General features: G+C 39.9%; 1 protein-coding gene across 2 annotated transcripts; it reads left to right on the forward strand.

Moving 5' to 3' along the window:
- Positions 1-16909: 16909 nt before the first annotated feature.
- LOC148027626 (protein yippee-like At5g53940) lies at positions 16910-20806 on the forward strand. Of its 2 annotated transcripts, none has more exons than XM_087689329.1 (6): positions 16910-17357; positions 17939-18073; positions 18533-18622; positions 20161-20269; positions 20405-20460; positions 20540-20806. In XM_087689329.1, exons 2-6 carry the CDS (start codon positions 18006-18008, stop codon positions 20616-20618), a joined length of 402 nt encoding a protein of 133 aa, XP_087545455.1. In that variant the 5' UTR covers positions 16910-17357; positions 17939-18005; the 3' UTR covers positions 20619-20806. The 2 variants fall into 2 exon arrangements, with proteins under 2 accessions (XP_087545455.1, XP_087545456.1); XM_087689330.1 differs by having other exon boundaries at positions 16913-17357; positions 18579-18622.
- Positions 20807-22376: the final 1570 nt, after the last annotated feature.

The following is a 22376-nucleotide window of genomic DNA, read 5'->3' on the forward strand; positions in this document are numbered from 1 at the left end:
TGAATTAACAACTAGCATACAATGCCACGCATAGGCACATGTATGCACGTGCACACACACACACACACACACACACACACACACACACACACACACACACACACACACACACACACACACACACACACACACACACACACACACACACACACAGAAAACTCCCAAAGAAAAACCTTAGGCTTCCCTTGATCAAGAGAAGGAAAAAGAGAGTAGGAACAAAGGAAGTGAAGTTTCTACAAGGGGGAAGAAGAAGTGAAGGTAGCGAACTTGCCACTTCCCTGCAATGACACAAAGCAATCTAAGATTTCTTGTGCATGAAGCATGCAAGGAACACTAGTTGCACATGAAAATCATTGTGTACATATGAAATCTTGGGGCCTTAAATAAAGACTACATAATTTGTATGTTTTTATTTGCACTCCTTCATTCCAAGGTTTACTACCATGGAGATGTACTTATTTGTCTATTTAAGTAGTTAGTACTCATACGATTGTATCCCACAAATAGGCTCACCTTGGACTTATAAGTGTGAACATTGGATGAATAGTCTCACCATGAGGATGGTTATTCACATAAAAGGTATTGCAATAGAACACATAAAGTTAGACATTGTCGCGCATGGATGGTCCCTTAGGACAACAACGATAATACTTGCTAGCGTGGTAGGCATTGCTAACCATGCCCGCTACCACACTTCACGCAGTGTTCATCATTGCGAAGCTCGTGAGGCTACACCTCACTCACTTCACATTTTGAAAGGCAATAATTTTTTCTCAAGAAGTATCATTTTGAAATGTGATATGTGCATGAACTTTGACCTTTAATATTTAGATATAAAAGCAAGAGACAAATGTGCAAGATGAGGAATAGTACACTTTTGAACAAAATTTTTATGGATACTCTCTCAAAACATAGTGCGAAGAGTACATTGTAGACCAATGAAAGGAAAGTACATTAGCAAAATATAGATGGATGGAACGATGCAATGCTAAAAGTGAAATTGAAAAATAGTACCAAAAGCAAAATATGTAGACATCTCTCTCTCTCTCTCTCTCTCTCTCTCTCTCTCTCTCTCTCTCTCTCTCTCTCTCTCTCTCTCTCTCTCTCTCTCTCTCTCTCTCTCTCATGCATGTAGTGTATAGTTATAGATGTATGGTTATAGCTAAATGTACGCACGCATGCGTGCGCATACGTGCGCGCGCGCACACACACACACACCCCTCTCCATGTGTCCAATGAATCCATGTGTACACGTAATTTTTCTTTGTTTCTCAATTCAACTTTGCATATGTTTTGTTCCATCAAAACAATCATAATTTTAGACAATGTTGAAGTAGGGAAGACTTTTAAATTAACTTAAGGGAAATTGAACTCCAAACACACTTGAGTATGTGTGTCAACCAATGAGTTTACCTACAAAAACAACCAAGGAAACAAAAATAATGTATCATTTATCATTGGATTTATGCTCCAATCTGCCATTTCCTAGACTAATTCACCGTTATAGCTAGCCACCTTTGTGCATCTAGAAGTATCTAGATGAAAGGGATAAAAAGTGATGCCTTGCAATTGCACAAGGGGGGACTCCTTCTTTAGATGACTTGGAAAAGAACACATAGGTTGATCTGGATAGAAGTGGTCAGCTAGGGAGCCACAAAAAGCCACAGAAGGCAGGAGGAGGAGAAGACCTCCCATTTGGATCACCATGGCTGTACATGCAGATAAAAAGAGACCTCCTTTCAAATAAGAAACGAATCTCTTTTTGAAGCTCCTCGCCCAAGAGAGATAGATCCGTATTAGAGACTTGAAGCAACTCCTCATTTGAGAAAACAAAGGTGATGCTGCAAGTGGAAAAATCTTTAGCTTCACATGTTTGGCAATGACATCCAACTTGTCAACAAAATGAAATCAATGAAATGGAACTCGGCCATCTTCTAGAGATGCTTTTAATTTGTTAAGCTTTGCACTTGGTCTACCAGACATCCTCCATAGACAAAGAGGAATCACCATTATCGATTTCAGCGAGGAAGGTAGGGATGGCATTTGAGTTGGAGCTTCCAGGACGACATCAAGGCTTAGTCTCAAGTAAGAGAACATTGCAATCCTCTTTTGCACCATTGAAGCAGTAGGAGGAGCCATGGTCGTCATCATCCGATGCACAGAGGACAAAGGGTTTCGGCCTTTAACCACGGCCTCTGACCGAGGCACATGGCCATTCATGATGCCAGGAGGCATATTCCACAATGGATTCCATGAGGTTTTGCAGTGGATTCCGTAAAATTATAGTTGTTGTCGGGGCTCATACACAAGGTGGATTCCTTGTGTGAAAAGACGATGGGGACGCCTGTCCTTTTCGGGTGTCTTGTTAATTTAATGTGCAAGTGGGTGATTCCATAGCGGGTGATTCCGCAAAATACATATTTAAATTAATGGACATTTATGAGTTTAGAGTGCGCACTCGTAATAAATTAAGGTTAGGATTGAGTTCTAACCAATTTATTTATTTTGTAGCTGAAGACTGCTAGGTATTCACTTTTGTCAGTTTAATTTTATTATTTTCTAGCAATTGTGAATGCTTCAGTTGATGTGTAGAGTAGGCAACGGTGGCATTGGGAAGCACTGGGCGATAGCGTGTATTCAAGTTATTTAGAAGAAATTATCATTTTTGATGGGTGCGCATCTTAGGCATGGTGCCAATATTTATTTTGATGTACTTATTTATTGAAGCGCCTGACATTTATTTATTATTTTGTATACGCATGGGCACACAATTTAAATATTTGTTATTGGACATTGTATTTGGGCATAGCCTGACTCTTTGGGCGCCCAATAGCTTTAAATCTTTAGTGGGACAAAAGCAAACATAAAAGCTAAAGCGTGCTAATTGTAAATTGGGCCATTTTTTTAGCTTGGACATGAATAATATATCAAATACATGCTTTGTGGAGCGCTCACACAAGGCATGGGGGGAGATTGTACCCAATTAGTCTTTTGCTTCATGTTGTGCAAGTCTTCTCTTTTGTTTTTTGTGCAAAAGTAGAGTTCTTTTGTTCTGGGGACCTTCCGGTGCTCGCTACGCATGCATACAACATCCGATCTGTGCACCAGTGTTATCAGAGCGAAGCTGAGATTGAGGGCCTCCAATCGCTTACCATCTCGCGCGAAGGTGGAGCTCTAAGACCAATTGAGCTCTACAGTCGGTCTCGTGGCAATCCGTCACTACCAATGTGTTCCTAGCAGTGAAGAACCCCCTGCTATGCTGTTGGATCGCAAAGGATTGGCCTCTACAGGTGGAGGACCACTTGGGAAGTTCCTTTGCAAAAATGTTTTTCTCAGAGAGAAGCAGATAAGTAACTTTTACCAAGTTAATTAGAAAGCTTAATAAGCTTTCTAAAAAGCTTAAAACTCAACAAATTCAATCGTTTGTGGCGAAAGGAGATTTTCAACGGCGCCAAATCAGTCCACGATGTCCTCTTGTATCACGAAAAGCTAACGATTCTTTAAATTACTAATTCCTAAAGTCTAAAGCTTCTAAGCTTTACACAAAGGCTTTGATTCAATTTTCAGCCCCTTCCATAGTGGCTGTTCATACATAGCTAGTCTTAAACGGATTTTCAGCTTTCCGACAAGCCCATGTTCACACCTGTGGACTAACAGAGCCAAATTCCAACAAACATATTGCTATACGTAGTCTGCACACATGAATATCCTCTTAGAAGAAGACCGTGAAATCAAATTCTGCATCCTCAAAGAAGAAATACTACAAAAAGCCATTTAAAAAAAAAAGAAATAAGCCTTGTAAACCCGACTTCGTTGCGCCCACTGTGCCCTTTCAACGAAACATTGCAAACATTAAGTATTTGCAACTCATTGAGAATGAGAAATTTCATGATACCTATGTAACAACTTGTCTCGTATTTACAGAAGTATACCCTTCTGATTATTATGAGTGGCAAAATGTTAAGAGTTTCACTAGTACTTTTAAGTGTTACCACCTCGAAATTGGTAGATTGCTTTTTGAGGGGCATACAACTAAGTAGCTCGCAAAGGACCTTGTTTTTTTCTATGACTCTAAGTACATATTGCCCAAGGGGAGTCGAGAATATTGAACCCTTGAGTCTATGCACATATAGAATATCAATAGCATAGAATGGCCATTGTGTAGTAGCGACATTTTGCACATGTGTAGCACAAAAATTTCAGCAGACATATTGAATTCTATGAAGCCAAGCACTGGCTCAAAGAATGTATATCTAAGCTGGTTCATACTGATTGCAATTTTTGCACACATGTTCAAGGAATGTAAGGGTTTGAGACATACCAAAAGCACGTATGTCATAAAAAAATACATCATAGGATTATGTAACAAGGATTCTAGGCAAAACTTGGACATAAAAAATAACTCACAGTCCTAACACAGTGGAGTGTCGAGTCACAATAAGGGACATGGCTTGTAAAATTTTTCTCTCTTAGTTGACTATTATCTTACTTTGGGATGAATTGGCTAACTTTCCTTTCCAATTACAAGTACTTTGTCGCATGACAGACTTTATGCCTAGTGTTCAAGTATCGTAGATGAAGGATGCTTAAGGGTAAATGGTTGTGCCTTGATCAAGACATGTGTGAAATTGCAGCTGTGGATGTTACTGTCATTTGTGAGGGCCGTGAGCCCCAAGTGTTGCAAATGGAGGATGATTGGCCCTTGAGTATAATGCGCTAGGAAATTACAATGTTAATGCAGAATCCACCTGTTAACTTCTATTTTAAACTAGATGGTAGGAAAATTCAAAGCCGAGCTGAGGATACTGTTACCAGTGGAAAGTGTGTGGTTCCACATATTTTAGAAAGTGTAGAGACTCCCTAAAAATCCCAACACCACAAGTTGTAATATCCAACACCTATAAATTTTTGGATTTTTTTGGCCAATAGAATATTGTCGCTTACAAACTTGCAATATTTAAAAATAATGGTATTTATGTAAAATCATACACTTGTTATACACTTTTCACATCAACACATTTACATATGCATGTAAACTTTACAAAGACGTAAGTAAAGTCATAACTAAATATCGTATGCGAACAACCCTTAATGTTTTAAAACTTAAGGTTTTTAAGGTAGAACTAGTTTACTTTTTGTTTCATTATTTCATTTCATACTTTCTCTCTTCATCTCTTTATATCCACCACATCCCTCCTACCTGCTACGATGGATGCTCACGCACACTTTGATGAGTGGATCCACGAGACTATCTTTGCCAACCAGGGTGACAAGATATTCCAAGTTTTCTCTAAGAACTTCAACCTTGAAAGCGTGCTCTCATTGCTGGATCCCCCCCCCCCCCCCCCCCCCCCCCCTTTAGGTTTTGGAAGACTTTGTGAGCACCATTGCTACATGCACATACTCCATCGAGGGATCCGACATGACTTGGGTGCCTCTCTTGAATAGCTCATGGTATTTCAGGCAGGGAAGAATCACCAAAAAGTTGTTGAGATATCGAGCTCCACTCATGATATGCCAGGGTGACCGTTGTGCATTTATGTCACCGACTTGTCAGTTGCCAGATGCGGTTGGTGTACCGCCCATGAATAATAGCTACATGATAGCTATCCTTATCTACTCTAGTTCGTGGTTCAGTTAGTATGCCACCTTAGTTAGTTGAGTTTGGTTTGAGACCCATATATAGGGTTCTTCTGTTTCTTTGTATGAGAGTTTTTTTTGGCTTACACAACTAAGAAGAGGAAAATTGTTTTCAGCCTCCACCCTTGTGTGTATTCCCCCATTGTGCAAGCAAGAAAGCTACAAGTGAGACTCCTTCCTTCTCTCCCACAATCTTGACATGGTATCAGAGCCTTGTTCGTGGTAAGGAGCTCAAGAAAGTAAGCCAAGCTCGCGGTGTTCTGGTAAGAGAAGCAGTGTTGCTTTCATTTTCTGTTTTGGGAGTAGATCTCTGCAGGTAGCACAGCCGGAAATTGCAAGAGTGCATTGTCTCAGGTTGAGACGCCCTTCGCGGTGAAGCAAGAGGGCAGTATATGCTGCAGGATGGGGCTTTAGCCCTTGGCGACCCTGTTTTTTTTTTTGAGGCCATTTCGGGGCATGTTTTGGAGGCGGAAGTTTTCTGCACGCACTCAGGAAAAGGCCCAATTTTATGCTGTGCAGCCACTGTTCTACAGGTTGGTGAAAAGTTACTGTAGAAATTGCATCGTATGCCTGTGCGCAGAGACATTGGGAGTTACAGAATCATCCCTGTTGCCTGTTGATGCAAAATAGTCACTAGGAAGTGACTGTGTGGTCAAATACCACTTTCGTCAGTTTTGCAGATTTGCCCTTGTGAGGCTGAAGTTGTGTTCTTTGCAGTGACAGAATTTTTTGCAGTATTCTGTAATGGAGTCTGATTCTCTTTCACAGATTGTCACTGAAAAGCTTGACAAGAACAACTTCCAAGCATGGAAGTTTAGAATGACGAATTTCCTTATGGGAAAAGGATATTGGGAATTTGTTGCAGGAAATGAAGAAGAACTAGTTCTTCATGATGTTCCCAATCAACAGCAAATGCAGGCATTTAAAGCATGGCATGAGAGAGCCAGGAAAGTTATGTACTGGCTGTCTATCAGCATTTCAGACTCTATGATTGTGCATATTCAGGATGCAAGTACGCCAAAGGAGGCATGGGATACTTTGTCAAAAATGTATAGCACAAATACTCAAGCTAGGAAAATGCAGCTCAAGCAAGAGTTGCATAATGTGCAAAGAGAAAATATGAGCATCAATGACTACCATATGAAGGTGAAGAAGATTGCAGATGCACTTGCTTCCATTGGGTCGCCAGTGGAAGATGATGATTTAGTTTCTGTGACCTTGAATGGTCTAGGAAAGGATTATGCACAGTTTCGGACATCCATTTCAGTTCGTGAAAGATTTCCTGATTTTGAGGAGTTGATTGCTCTTCTAATTTCTGAGGAGCAGAGAAATTGTGGTGCATTTTCTTGAGGAGAAACTTCAAAAGAAGCTGTCTTCTACTCAAATGCTAGAAGAGGTAGATGCAGAGGTAGAGGAGGCCGATTTGGAGGCCGTGGTAGAAATCAGAATATGCAGCAAACTCAAGAAAACCAGTCCTATGGAGGAGGACGTGGTAACTCTAGAGGCAGGGGGAGCCAAAGAGGTCGTGGTAGATGGCAAAGAGGCCAAAATGCAAACAGTAATGTTGAATGCTACTACTGTGGTAAAATGGATCATATGGCTAAAGACTACTATAAAAAGCAGAATGACATCATGAATGGAAAACTGCAACAAGGAAATTATGCATCTTCTAGTAGACAGGGTGATGACAGAAATGAACATTTGTTTATGGTGCAACACATGAACAATTCTGTGACAAGTGCAAAAGAAAGCAACGAAGTGTGGTATGTTGACTCAGGTACATCAAACCACATGACAGGTCATGCAGAATGGATGGAGGATGCAAGGAAAATGGAAAAACCAGGATTTGTGGAGACTGGTGATGATACTGCACATCCTATTGTGCAGATTGGAAAAATTCCTTTGTCTATGTAGGATGGGAAAAAGAAATACCTGTCAGATGTATTTCATGTCCCGAATATCACCAAGAATCTGGTTTCTATTGGTCAAATGGTTGAGCAGGGCTTGTAAGTCAGATTTAATCCTCATGGAATGCTTTGTTGAGGATATAAAAAATAAAGGTCGCTTGATAGCAAAAGGAAAGAAGAAGGGCAGAATGTTTACGTTGGATGCAGACATGCCTGAATTGAGTGCAGCAATGTTTGCACATGGGACCGGTGTAGTTGCAGATATTGATATCTGGCATAAACGCATTGGTCATGTTAATGTACAACGACTTAAATCAATGCAAGCCCAAAATATTGTTGCAGGATTCCCAAAATTCAAGGTTGCAGAAATGCATAAGGTATGTGAAGCCTGTCAGTTTGGAAAACAGGCAAGGAAACCATTTCCTAGACATGTTCAAGAGAGTAAGAAGCCATTGGAATTAATCCACTCTGATGTGTGGACTACTAAAGCTGCATCTCTTGGAGGCTGTCATTATTTTGTCAGTTTTATTGATGACTATAGCAGAAAAGTTTGGGTGTATTTTATGAAAAAGAAAAGTGAAGTTTTTGGGCATTTCAAAACTCTTAAAGCTATGGTTGAAAAAGAAACCGGCCTGCAAATAAAATGCCTAAGGTCAGATGGAGGGGGAGAGTACCTCTCAAATGAGTTTGCAAGGTTCCTGCAGGAGCATGGCATAAAGCAGCAATATTCATGCAGTCATACCCCACAACAAAATGGAGTTGCAGAAAGGAAAAACAGGCATATTGGAGAGGTATCTCGTGCCATGCTCAACGAAAAAGACTTGTCAGATTTTTACTAGGCTGAAGCAGTTGCTACGGCAGTCTATATAATGAACATGACTCCCACTGCAGCAATACATGGGATGACTCCAGAGGAGAGGTATACTGGTAGGAAACCAGATATTTCTCATTTGAAATTTTTTTGTTGCATTGCCTATGTACATGTGCCAGATGAGTTGAGATCCAAGTTGGATCCAAAAGCTGAGAAGTGCATCTTTATTGGTTACTCTCTGTAGCAGAAAGGGTGTGATGCTATAACCCTTCTACTCGTAAGTTTACAGTGAGCAGAGATGTTGTTTTTGATGAGATGAGTAGCTACTATAAACCAGTAAATGTGATTGATGATGTAGATGTACAAAATGGTAATGGTGCACAGAATTCACAGCAGCAGTCACAAAATATTAGTGGACCTGGAGCGTCCTCTAGCAGTGGTTCACATTCTTCGCCATGGACAGGCAGATTGAGATCAAGAGAATCTTCTCAAAGTAATGCAGATAGTGGTATGCAGGTATCACGAAAAGGAAAAGAGAAGGTTGATCAGCCCATGTTTGATGTGAATGCAGGTCACTCTTATGTGGATGGTGAATCCAGTGGCTCAGAACAGAGCATTGATGATGAGTTGGGTATTCCTTTTATTGTTACACCTGGAGTAAGGAAGACCAGGGATGTTTTGAGAACACCTGGGAGTGAACCTACTTTGCGCAGGTCTATCAGAGCTAGGTATCCTGTGGATAGGCTGAAATATGATGGATTTACAGCCATTCACTATGCATATATGGTCAAAGTGATACAGGAACCAGAACCCACTTCTTTTGAGCAAGCCATGGGAAAAGAAAAATGGGAGAAAGCCATGGATGAAGAAATGGATGCCTTGGAAGCAAATGCTACATGGGAATTGGTACCTTTGCCTAAAGGTAAGAATGCAATTGGCTGTAAGTGGGTTTATAAGGTGAAGCACAATGCAGATGGTTCTGTGAATAGATACAAGGCAAGATTAGTAGTCAAGGGGTATGCACAAACATATGGCATTGATTATGAAGAAACATTCAGTCCGGTTGCAAGGATGGCAACCGTAAGAGCAGTCATTGCTATGGCCGCATCAAAGGGATGGTCTTTACATCAGATGGATGTAAAGAATGCCTTCTTGCATGGTGATTTGCAAGAAGAGGTCTATATGGAGCAGCCACCAGGTTATGTGCATGTTGTTCATCCTGAGTTTGTTTGCAGGTTGAAGAAAGCCTTGTATGGCTTGAAGCAAGCACCTAGAGTATGTTCTGACAAGATAGGACAGTATCTTGTCACTATTGGCTTTCAGATTTCCAAGGCAGATTTCTCACTTTATGTGAGAAAAATAGAGAAATGTATTATGCTACTTGTCATTTATGTTGATGATTTAATTATGACAGGTGACAATGATGAAGATATCCTTCATGTGAAAATGCTATTGAAGTAAAAGTTTGAGATGAAGGATTTGGGAGAGCTACGTTATTTCTTGGGCATTAAGGTGATTAGATCACCAAGTGGGATACAGCTCTTGCAGAGGCAGTATGGATTGGACATGCTGTCCAAATATGGGATGACAGGCTGTAAGCCTATTTCAGTTCCTTTGGAGCAGAATGTGAAGCTGAGCACAGATGCAGGTGAGCTTCTAGAAGACCCTACTATGTACAGATGCATAGTAGGAAGTTTGATTTATATGACTATTACCAGGCCAGATTTGAGCTATGCTGTTGGATTGGTAAGTCAGTTTATGCAGGCTCCAAGGAAACCACATTTGGATGCAGCTAGACGCATACTCAGGTATGTGAAGTCCACATTGCAGTATGGACTATTTTATGAGACTAGGGTTCAGATACAGTTGCATGAATACACTGATGCTGATTGGGCTGGTAGCATTTCTGATAGACGATCTACCAGTGGATATGTGTTCTCTTTTGGAAGTGCTGCAAGTCACTTGGAGCAGCAAGAAACAGCCTACAGTTGCCTTGTCGAGCACAGAGGCTGAGTATAGGGGTGCAGCAATGGCTGCATGTGAGGTAGCTTGGTTGCATAAGCTACTTTATGATATGCATCAGTCTACAGTTGAGCCAGTTTTCATTTATTGTGACAACATGAGTAGTATACACTTGGCAAATAACCCAGTCTATCATGCTAGAACAAAGCACATTGAGGTGCATTATCACTATGTGCGGGAGAGGGTTTTACTAGGTCTTATTGATCTAGTTTATGTCAGCACAGAGGATCAGGTAGCTGACATATTCACGAAGGCATTGGGCGCAGAGAAGCTGCGCAAGTTCAGAGACCTGCTTGGTGTGCAGGAATTGGGATTGAGCTCGAGGGGGAGTGTTGAGATATCGAGCTCCACTCATGATATGCCAGGGTGACCGTTGTGCATTTATGTCACCGACTTGTCGGTTGGTGTACCGCCCATGAATAATAGCTACATGATAGCTATCCTTATCTACTCTAGTTTGTGGCTCAGTTAGTATGCCACCTTAGTTAGTTGAGTTTGGTTTGAGACCCATATATAGGGTTCTTCTGTTTCTTTGTATGAGAGTTTTTTTGGCTTACACAACTAAGAAGAGGAAAATTGTTTTCAGCCTCCACCCTTGTGTGTATTCCCACAATCTTGACAAAAGTGGTGAATAGGTGTCTGGCCCATGTGAATCCTTTGTACAGAATATGCACAGTTCCCATGGGAAGTGCACCCACGTACATCACCTTTGGATCTCGTGGAGTATGATTGCGCATTGGCAATTTACCTCCTTGCATTGGATACACCCCTAGAGGAGGAGAGCGATGGAGATACAACTCCACACGTTGTTTCTATCACATACACGGGAGAAGAACCGATTGAAGAGCTTATAAATGTTGAAGAGGAACATCGAGTGGTGGTAGAGAAAGGGTTGGCTATCATGGGCTTCTTTAGAACAGCCACAAGTCGACAAACTAAACCTTGCCTCCTTGACACCCATTGAAGTATATGGTGTACAATACTTGCTTTTATCAAATCTACTACAATACTTGGAAATGAAGGAAGAAGAGTTGTTTTCTATCCTAGTCAGGGATTCAATGGAAGACCTGATCGATTATGATTTCATGGATGTGCATCCGACAATGGCAGAGATTGGAAGATATGATGTCACAAGCTTAGATATTGTGAATGCCATCATAACAGCACAGGAGCATATTACCTCGGTTGAAGAAGATTACCTTGTGCTAGATGTTGTATTTGAAGCACTATAGTATGATTTGTTCGGACCAAGGCCCGAACTTCCTACCAAGGAGTTTGTAGATCCCTCTGCCCAAAGAGGTGCATCCCTGACACACAAGGAAATGAAGAGACAAGATGATTTGGAGAAGGTGAGATTTCTAACTACCATATATTCTTATGCAATAAAACTTGACGGTAGGGTGCATTGGATTCCCTGAAGTCCACTGGTGAAATCTTGGCAAAAAATGCTGCTTGCAGCTGCCCTATTTGAAGTCTGGTGTCTGGGGCCACTTTCCGCGAAATCTTGGCAAAAAATGATGCCTACAGCTGCCCGCGTCTTGGGCCACTTTCTACCAGCTATCCGAAGTCTGGCGTCTGGGTGAAAGTGGCCCCAAATGATGCCAAACTTTGGACAGGGCAGCTGCAGGCATCATTTTTTGCCAAGATTTCACCGTTGGACTCCGGGGGACCCGACACGCCCTACCATCAAGTTTCATTGCTTTCTGATAACTCTAGGTTAGTCACTAAATATATTGTTTGATTTAACTTTGTCATTCAGGACATACTGTATATAGATGAGTTTGCATTAAGGCAAGGAGGAGCTCGATATGCTGATCGACGGAAGGATTCAACTCTAAAGGAGTATATTAGTAACCTTATTGCAGATTTAGTGGACTTCCATAAGAAGTGCTCACCAAGAGGGCAAGAAATAATCATGAAAATTTGAGCTTTGACCAAGTTTGTATCCTATTTAATATGGGTGAATGAAATTGAAGCAAAAGAAAATCAAATGCATCCTAAGCATGCACAATTTCTTTCACAATTTCAAGATTGTTTTGCTGCTAACTTACCACCTAGCTTACCACCTATATGTCTCGAAGATCACAAAATAGACCTAATTCCTAGATCACAACCACCATGTAAAGCACCATATAGACATAACCAAATTGAACATAAAGAAATTCAAGCCCAAGTTGAAGAATTGTTAACCCGAGGACTCATTAGACCAAGTAGTTCTCCATTTGGTGCACCTTGTTCTATTAGTGAAGAAGAAAAATAACACCTATCGCATGTGCATTGATTATCGTGCCCTAAATAAGATCATTGTTAAGAATAGATATCCAATTCCTAGGGTAGATGATCTTATGGACAAGCTACAAGGATTTGCAATATTTAGCAAGATAGATTTTAAATCAGGATACCATCAAGTAAAATTGGATACATCTGATATATTCAAAACTGCATTTAGAACACAATTTGGACATTATGAATTCCTTGTTATGCCTTTTGGTTTAACTAATGCGCCAACCACATTCAGTCGTATGATGAATTGTATATTTTTGAAGCATCAGTATTGTGTCATTGTTTTTTTTAATGACATATTGGTTTTCAATAAGAATGAGAACGAGCATTATGAACTTTTATCCTTGGTTTTCAAATTATTGAAAGAAAATCAATTATATGCTAATCCTCAAAAGAGTGAATTTTTCCAAACACAAATTGAATACCTAGGACATATTGTTTCATCTAAAGGTATTAAAGTTGACCCTAAAAAGATAAAAGCAATTTTGAAATGGCCGATACCTAAAAATGTGCATGAATTACGTTATTTCTTAGGTCTTGCTAGATTTTACAGAAAATTTGTGAGAAATTTTTCACTACTTGCATTACCTTTGACAAAATTATTAAAGAAAGGCATTGTGTATCATTGGTCCGACAATCAACAAAAGTCCTTTGATTTACTGAAACATGCTTTAACTCATGCATATATATTGCAATTACCTAACTTCAATAGACCATTTTTCCTAGTAGTTACTGATGCTAGTGGATCTGGAGTAGGAGCAGTCCTTATGCAAGATTCTCATCCCATAGCCTACTCTAGCTGCAAACTTAAACCCTCTGAACTTAAGTATTCTACCTACGATAAGGAATTGCTAGTTGTAGTACAAGCTTTACGTCAATGCAAACACTATATTTATGATCAAAACTGGCCAACAAAGCATTAAACATCTCCTTAGTCAACCACAAATATCTGACGGACACATTAAATGGGCTGCTTTTATTCAAAATTTTCATCTACTCATATAATATCAACCCGGAAAAGAGAATGTTGTTACCGATGCTTTAAGTAGAAGACCCACTATTCATAATATCTTTGTGATATCTTTTGACTCTCTTCTCCCTATGAAAGATACCTATGACCAAGACCCTAGTTTTCAAGCTGATTGGAATAAAGTAGTTGTAAATAACTAGATTCCCATTGATTCATTGTTTCACACTGATGGATTTATATTTTATGAAAAAGAAATTATGTGTAACTGTTCCATTTCGATCATTTGTTTTTGCATGAAATTCATTGTCCCCTATACCAAGGCCATAGAGGAATTATTTCTACTTTGCATACACTGATTGAAGATTTTTATTGGCTACACATGGAATCTGATGTATCTAACTTTGTATCTGAATGCTTAATTTGCCAAAGAGTTAAAAGACACCATGGTAAACAATATGGTTTATTAATGCCTTTACCAATTCAAGAACGATCATGGGAACAGATCTCAATGGATTTTATCACTGGTTTGCTTAATACTAAAGCTAATCATGACATGATTTGAACTATTGTCGATAGGTTTAGTAAACAAGCATATTTCATTCCATGCAAGAAAATGTTAACTGCATCTCAAGCTGCTCAATTGTTCTTGAAAACTGCTTTCACTAATCATGGTCTGCCAAAAGTTATTATTTCTGACGGTGAGTCTAGATTCTGTAATAATTTTTTGATTACTTTGTTTGCTAATTTAGGAACAAAGATTGATTTTTCATCAGCATTTCATCCTGAAACAAATGGGCAAACAGAAGCTACCAACAATACCATTTTAGATCTCTTGCATACATACACAATTTCAAAACCACAAACATAGGATACACATTTACATTTACTTCAGTTTGCATACAATAACACACCACATATAGCTACACAGAAAGCACCATTTGAAATGATTTATGGATATAAATTACCTACACCTGTTACATCATTGTCAAACAAAGTTCAAGTTGCTGATAATATTGCTAACATTCATGCTACTATTTTTTATGAAGTTAAAGATATGATTGCGAAAGCCCAGCAATCATATACAAAACAAGCCAACAAGAAAATAAAAGCTATGAGTTTCAAAGTTGATGATTATGTTTGGTTATGTATTGAAAAGTGAAGATTACAAAGTGTTGACAAACACCCTGTTGTAAAGTTAGCTCCTAGATTTTATGGACCTTTCAAGATCATTCACAAAATCAATGACAATGCATTTAAACTAGAATTACCACAATACTGGAAAATTCACAACACTTTTCATATTAGTTTGTTACGACCTTTTAGGGGCCAATTACCTGTACATCCTGTCTATGAAAATCCTCCTTTGCTAGAAGAAGAAACTGAAATCCTTGAACCTGAAACTATTCTAGATACTGACTTTATGACCACTAGAACTGGCCGTAGATATTCTAGATATTTGGTTAAGTTTAAAAATCATCTTGTTGAAGAGGCTCAATGGATGCACGCTCGAGACCTAAGTGCTTACCCCTCACTGCTGGCTCCACGTTGCGCTAATAGCAATTGAGGACAATTGCTATCCCACCCCGGGGGTATGATGCCAGGAGACATATTCCATAGTGGATTCCATGAGGTTTTGCGATGGATTCCGTAAAATTATATTTGTTGCCAGGGCTCATACACAAGGTAGATTCCTTGTGCGAAAAGTCAATGGGGACACCTGTCCTTTTCGGGCGTCTTGTTAATTTAATGTGCAAGTGGGTGATTCCATAGCGGGTGATTCTGTAAAATACATATTTATAATGGACGTTTATGAGTTTAGAGTGCGCACTTGTAATAAATTAAGGTTAGGACTAATTTATTTATTTTGTAGCTGAAGACTGCTAGATATTGACTTTTGTCGGTTTAATTTTATTATTTTAAAACAATTGTGAATGCTTCAATTGATGTGTAGAGCATGCAACAGTGGCGTTGGAAAGCACTGGGCGATAGCGTGTATTCAAGTTATTTATAAGAAATTATCATTTTTTATGGACGCGCATCTTAGGAGTGGTGCTAATATTTATTTTGATGCGCTTATTTATTGAAGCGCATGACATTTATTTATTATTTTGTATGCGCATAGGCACACGATTTAAATATTTGTTATTGGACATTGTATTTGGGCACAATCCGACTGTTTGGACGCCCAATAGCTTTAAATCTTTAGTGAGACAAAAGCAAACACAAAAGCTAAAGCGTGGTAATTGTAAATTGGGCTATTTTTTGAGCTTGAAGATGAATAATATATCAAATACATGCTTTGTGGAGCGCTCACACAAGGCATGGAGGGAGATTGTACCCAATTAGTCTTTTGCTTCAAGTCGTGCAAGTCTTCTCTCTTGTTTTTTGTGCAAAAGTAGAGTTCTTTTGTTCTTGGGGACCTTACGGCGCTTGCTACACACACATACAACATCCGATCTGTGCACCAATTCATCCTGCATGTGGCATAAAAAAGGATAGGGGTTTCAACCTCTGACTGAGGCACATAGCCATTCATCCTACATGTGGCATGTGCCATTGATATTCAGCATGAGAGAGAGAGAGAGAGAGAGAGAGAGAGAGAGAGAGAGAGAGAGAGAGAGAGAGATGGTGTGGGTCACCACATGAATCAAAGAATTAGGTGCAAAGGTCTGGGGGCTTCTGAACTATCGTCATGTAGGGTTGGTGTTAGCTTAAGTAGATTTGTCAATTATAACTGTAATAGATATTATACACACATCACTTCCCTTAACTTCCATCTATTAACAAAGTAAATGAGCACTGTACTCATCTAGACTATAATACACAAAAGACACAACACACATATAAGCACCCAACTCCCTTATTGTTCTCAACAAGATTCATCCATGATTACATTGTAGCATGATCATCGATGGGTCGGTAGTTGTGGACCACCCCCAATAAGATATCACACACACATATATCCCTAGCCATCCTAAAAAAGATAGCACACATGCACACACATAGCAATGCTCAACATCCATCCATGATAACATCGTAGTGCCATCATGCCTGGGTGAGTACTTTGGACACCATCGATACAATAACATCAATGGGTTGGTAGCGTCATCATCCCACCCCCAAAACCCCGCCCCCCCCCCCCCCCCCCACCCCCCCACAACACACACAGACACATTGCTTGCCGTCCTTAACATCCATCCATCACACATAAATGATTACATCATCCGTGTCATCATGATGATCATGATCATGCTTCTTCTTTTTCTTCTTCTCTCTCTCTCTCGTCACTTCCCCCATCTTCATCTTCATCCTTTGTCGTCTCTCGCGTAACCTGTCTCTTCTTCTTACACCCTTTCAACTCACTTCTTCTATTTCTTCTTATATCCTTCTTCAACCACACACGCATCGCCACAAGCCTGCGGCTCTAAAAGGCTTTTCGTATCATCGCGTGAGGATTTCTCTCTGTGTGTCTCTCCTTGTGCACTCCATCGATTTGCGTGCCTTCCCTTTCCAATATGGAAGGTCGGACCTTCCGACCGAGGGATTAAGCAAGGCCATGATCGTGCTTCGCGGATCCGAAATGCTGCGTTAGGGTTTTGGCTCCTGTTGCAAGGTCCTACTGTGGGTGGATTATCATGTCTTGCGTAACCATTGCTTATATCACTCCTGCGTTTGCAATTGAGAAAGGGCCTTGACCTGTGGTGCTAATTTCTTCTCAGAACAGGTACGGTCTAGGTTTTACGTATCTTTAAGCTCTGCATGTGATGTTTAAGCGGTCTTTAAGCTCTGCATGTGTAAATTTCACATCGGATGCTAGCGTTTTTGTATTATCTTAGTGAAATTCGATCTTAGTTTCAGTCCTGGAACAAATTCGTGTGAAGAGGTATCCTCTGATGCTCATGTTTATGGGAGGAGGCCTGTGTGTGATGAAATTTGGTGAAGGTGTACCATATCTGTGCATGGTCTGCATTTGCAACTGTCTATGGGATGTGTTTCTGACATTCAACACCAGCTGCAAGGGCTCCGGGGTTGTTTTTCTGCAGGAATATATCAAGGGTTATCATGTGCATGGTGATTTTATGAGTTTCCTCATATAGACACCTGTAATCATTATCATGGGTTAACATGTGCATGGTGATTTTATGAGTTTCCCTCAGATAGGCACCTGTGTTCCATTGAAATGTGCTATTCAGCAGAGTGTCCTCCCCCATTCTGAGATGCTCACCATGCACCTGTGTGGAGTTAGTGTTACATTGAGTTCGCTATTAGCTGATCAAAATGTTGTGGCGTTTTTGTTGCTCGTAGTGTAAAAGAGGAAGACAAAAGGTTTTACCTGGAAGAGAGATGGGAAGGCTTTTCCTTGTCCATTTGGATGGCAGAATTTACAGTTGCCGTTACTGCCACAGCCATCTTGCCAACAGCGAGGAACTTGTCTCCAGGGTGTGCATCATGCCAATGCATTCTTCATATGTGAAAAGTCCTCCTCAGCTATTTAAAATGCTGCTTTTTGTATAGTAGCAAGTCACTGAAACCTAAGTGTATCATTGGGAAGATTTGTGTTGTTTGAGAAAGAAACCATTTCGAGTTTGCACAGGAGAGAGTAGACCCGCAGTATTTGTCTGTCATGGGACAGGGCTAGACTCTATTAAGTATTGTATTTATGTTACTTGTTTCATAGCGAAATTTGAGTATGATATTTTAAGCCTATCTAAGTTGTGCAAATTCAAAGAGTAGAAAATTTGGGGGATCTAGCTAGCACAGACTGTTGCACCACTTGCTTGTTAGGATGTTTGATCTTCAGAATTCCCAAATGTTTTTGAATTTAGCTGCCACAAAGATGAGAGAAGTACATTTTCCTAGATCTCAGCATGAGGAAATTCTTTTTGTGTGTCTTTCTAGGTCATTGCCATCAATTAATCAACTTATGCAACTTTTCCTGTTCCAGGCATTCCATTGCCGGCAAGGGAAGGCATACCTTTTCAACACAGTGTAAGCTTTTTGCCTTATCTTTGTGGGCAAATTTGGTTTCACCTGTTTTGACTTTGCAAGCAATGCATTGAACTTTCTAAACTATACTATTGTTGGCATGCAATGTGTAATTCCAGGAGTCAATGGATATAACTTAGCAGAGGTGTTTTTCTTAACAGGAAAAATTTCATGTTTAATCTTTTAGTGATTCTCCAATGCAACATTTATGTGTTCTTAAGAAAATTGTCAGCAATGCCTAGTGTGTTGTGTAATCCTCCAATGCTCACGGAGCTGAACAAACAATCTGGAAGCCTACAATTAACTTAACTCACATTAAAGAAAAAGGCATCCTGACTGTATTAACAAGACCTTGCGGGGGCCAGAAGGTGCATCTAGGGGGGGCCAGTTGTTCTAGTGTTTTTACTGGTTCTTTAATGGATATTTACTTTTTTTGGTCCATTGAGCTTGCACATTTTTGCTCTAGTGTTTTTACTGGTTCTTTAATGGATATTTACTTTTTTTGGTCCATTGAGCTTGCACATTTTTGCTGAGAATTTATCAGTCGTCATTTATATTTGTCTTTCACTCATGAGACTAGGTTTCATGCCTCTCCCTAAATTGTTTTGATAGTAGAGGCTCCAATTGGTGGCACTGGCTGATAGTGGTTGAGGCTTGCACTTCTCAGTCACCCTTGTGCAAGGGATCAATTACTGATTTCAATGGAATCTGTGGATACTTCTTAGACTAGTATCCACTCTGCTTCATCATTGAACCTCTATTGTTTAAATTCTATTGACAATCCTCTATATTCTTTTAGAGTTTACAGTGTCAAGGAGAGCCTTGCTACCCTTCTTCTCTTGTAGAGTCAACAAAGTATTGCCATGTTGAACAGGAGTGTAGTAGCATCTTTGGAAGTTGAGGGTTACAAACTGGAAACCAGTCATGAAAAGCAGTCTAAAGTCGAATGACAAATCTTTTTAGCTGTGTCCTAGTCTAATAACGAGCTGAAGTGATAGCTTATGGCATAGATCACTATGCATGGGCAGGTGTTTGTCTCTTTCAAGCTAGCAATTTAGGATTCGACAAAGTATTGGTAGCAGGATTGTAATGCTTGAGTAGCTGGAATGAACAGTATTGAGGGAGCCAAAAGTAACATGAGGTAGACTGTGCCATATCTGCACTTCTTGCCGCCATGTAGGAAATGTAAACTGTGCTTTCCAGCTATGTCTAACAGGCAGCATGGAAGGGAGAGGGAGAGGTTAATTGTTTCTTTTCTTCATCTAGTACATAGTATTTGTCCAATCAAGTACAACTACCAAAGAGGCTGGTTTGATCATGTTGTGATGTATTTCTGCCAGCGTCTCTGCACATCACTTTAGCTCATTCAATTTGTTCATGCAGTTGGTTAAACTGGTTATGCTGGACATTTAAAACCGAGGATGATCACATGATGCTCATGCAGCTTTCCAGGGTTGTAGTATGATTGAGATATTCATTACCAACTCTATGCTAAGGGCCTCAAATGTCCTTGCTAAGGATTCCTTTCTTTATTCATGCAGAGTCAATGTTTCAGCAGGACCTAAAGAAGACCGGATAATGACAACCGGGATGCATACTGTGTCTGACATTTATTGCAACTGTTGTCATCAAATTGTTGGATGGAAATATGTAAGTCAAATAAACTTGTGAGTGCTTTAGCTGTTCTGTTCCACATAGCTAAAAGCACTTTTGCAATATCTTCTTGCTACCCCTCCAAAGAAGCCATCCATATAAGCTTTGGCACAAATATTTGAACTTTTACAGGAAAGAGCTTATGAGAAGGCGCAGAAATACAAGGAGGGAAAATTTATTCTGGAAAGGTATTTCATTTTCATCAGTTTCAGTTGGCTTCATATGCCAAGCACAATCAAGAGTAACTGTTAAGTCTTTGTGACACAGGGCAAGGATGACAGGTGGGGATAGTAGTGAATTGTATTACGAACCTAATCCTACAAGTAGTGATGCTGATGATGCATAGTACCTTGTGGGAACTCTGCAGTCGGAATTTGTATGTTTTGACATAAAAGTTGCTTTCTCAAAAAATAATCTCAAAGGAAGCAACATTCTGAACATGCAACATCTCAAAGAATCTACTGGTTAAAAGTGACCTAGCTGTGTGTGTTGTTTTATTTCTTCCCAGCTTTTCAAGCAAGTGAGTCTTATGCACATAGTGTTTACTTTGAATCTGAGAGCTGCTGTCTTGAATTAGAGAGTTTCATGGAGTATAAAGTCTTCTAATTCTTTCACCTGTTAATTGATCTGTGTTGATCATAATGAGCCAAATCCAGATGGTTATACCTGAATTTATGGTTGACTATTCTGGAATTGGGGTTGTCTTCCCACCCAGTTTATACTTGTTGGGGTCTTGCACAAATTTCATAGGTAGTTGCTGTTACTGTTTGAGTTTTGTTGCTTCTTAGGATTCAAATTCATTAGCAGCATTTTTAGCTGCAACTTGTCCCATACGTGAAGAATCTAGATTCACGAGTCATGTGAAAAGACTCCAGTTTGCACGTGTTGACACACTTGGCCTCAAATAAACCTATTAATTCTCGTAAGGCCCTTTTGACACCCAAGGAACATGGGACATGGAATGTGAATGGGTAAGGGGCTGAAGAATCCTGATGGAAATGTTGATGGGGATTGCCAAACTTAGGGAAATGGGGTTGACGGATGGGGGACATGAATGGGATAACAGTAATGCAATATGCCATTCATGAATGATACTACATTTTTAAAGGTGTACAGGGAAAGGGTGTTTGGACTTATAAAAACCTCACCGTTTAAGTGTATGTGTGAGTGTTTTAGACTTATAAATAAAAACCTCAAGATCATAGTGTGTGAGGGAAGATAAACAGTTTGAGTCAATATATATGTATCAATGATAGAAAGGTCCCATATAAACACCACCCAATCATCCCTTGATCGGCCCCTTTCTCATTCTTGATAGGGGGATGTGTTCCCTGGCTGTTTTCTGGTTTTGGTTCTCACGATCTGCCCTTGGCCATATCTCCTTTGTCTTTGATTGCCATTCCATGACTCCTTTGTCTTTGATTGCCATTCCATGACTATCCCCTTATTAGGGAACAAGGCAGGGGATGCTTACCGAATTTGGGATGCAACCTTGAGTCGGTTCCATTTGGGGATGGCGTTGTTGTGTCCTAGTGCATGGCCTCTCAATCCCTTGTCACTAAGGATGACACACATGGAAGCACATTAAAGATGCATTGCTTTGCTATGAGATAAGTGTAGACATTTCAGGTTTGGTATGAGGACTGTATGATATGTGGCTTGTAAGATTGAGTTGCAATCTTCTAACCTTTCACCTTTGATGACCATTTTGGGCCTTTCATTATCCTTAGGAAGGCTTGGAGTCTTTTCCAACCATGGGTCAAAAGTTATCTTCAAGGCATGTTTCAAGGGATTTAGTGTTGAAATATATCTATTAGGTCACTTGAATGAATTTGGGGTTATACACATGGAGGGAGGGTAGAAGATGAAAGTGGAGGGATCCAAGAAGTTGAGGTTAGGGCATGAATATCTTAGTAGCAACATTACCTTGTACATACCTTGCTTCATCTCCAATCATATGTATAGTTCATTCTTCCTCCTCCAATTATGAATGACTTGGCCTTAAACCAAAATAGGGCCAATTGTTGATTCTTTTGCCAAGAGCTTTTCTTAATCGGTCATTCATAATCTATCATGTTACATTTTCACCTAGATGTACACAAAT

This window comes from Lygodium microphyllum, chromosome 12 (genome assembly GCF_053477565.2).
Source record: "Lygodium microphyllum isolate KBCC chromosome 12, Lygodium_microphyllum_v1.1.10, whole genome shotgun sequence".
NCBI classification, from domain to species: Eukaryota; Viridiplantae; Streptophyta; class Polypodiopsida; order Schizaeales; family Lygodiaceae; genus Lygodium; species Lygodium microphyllum.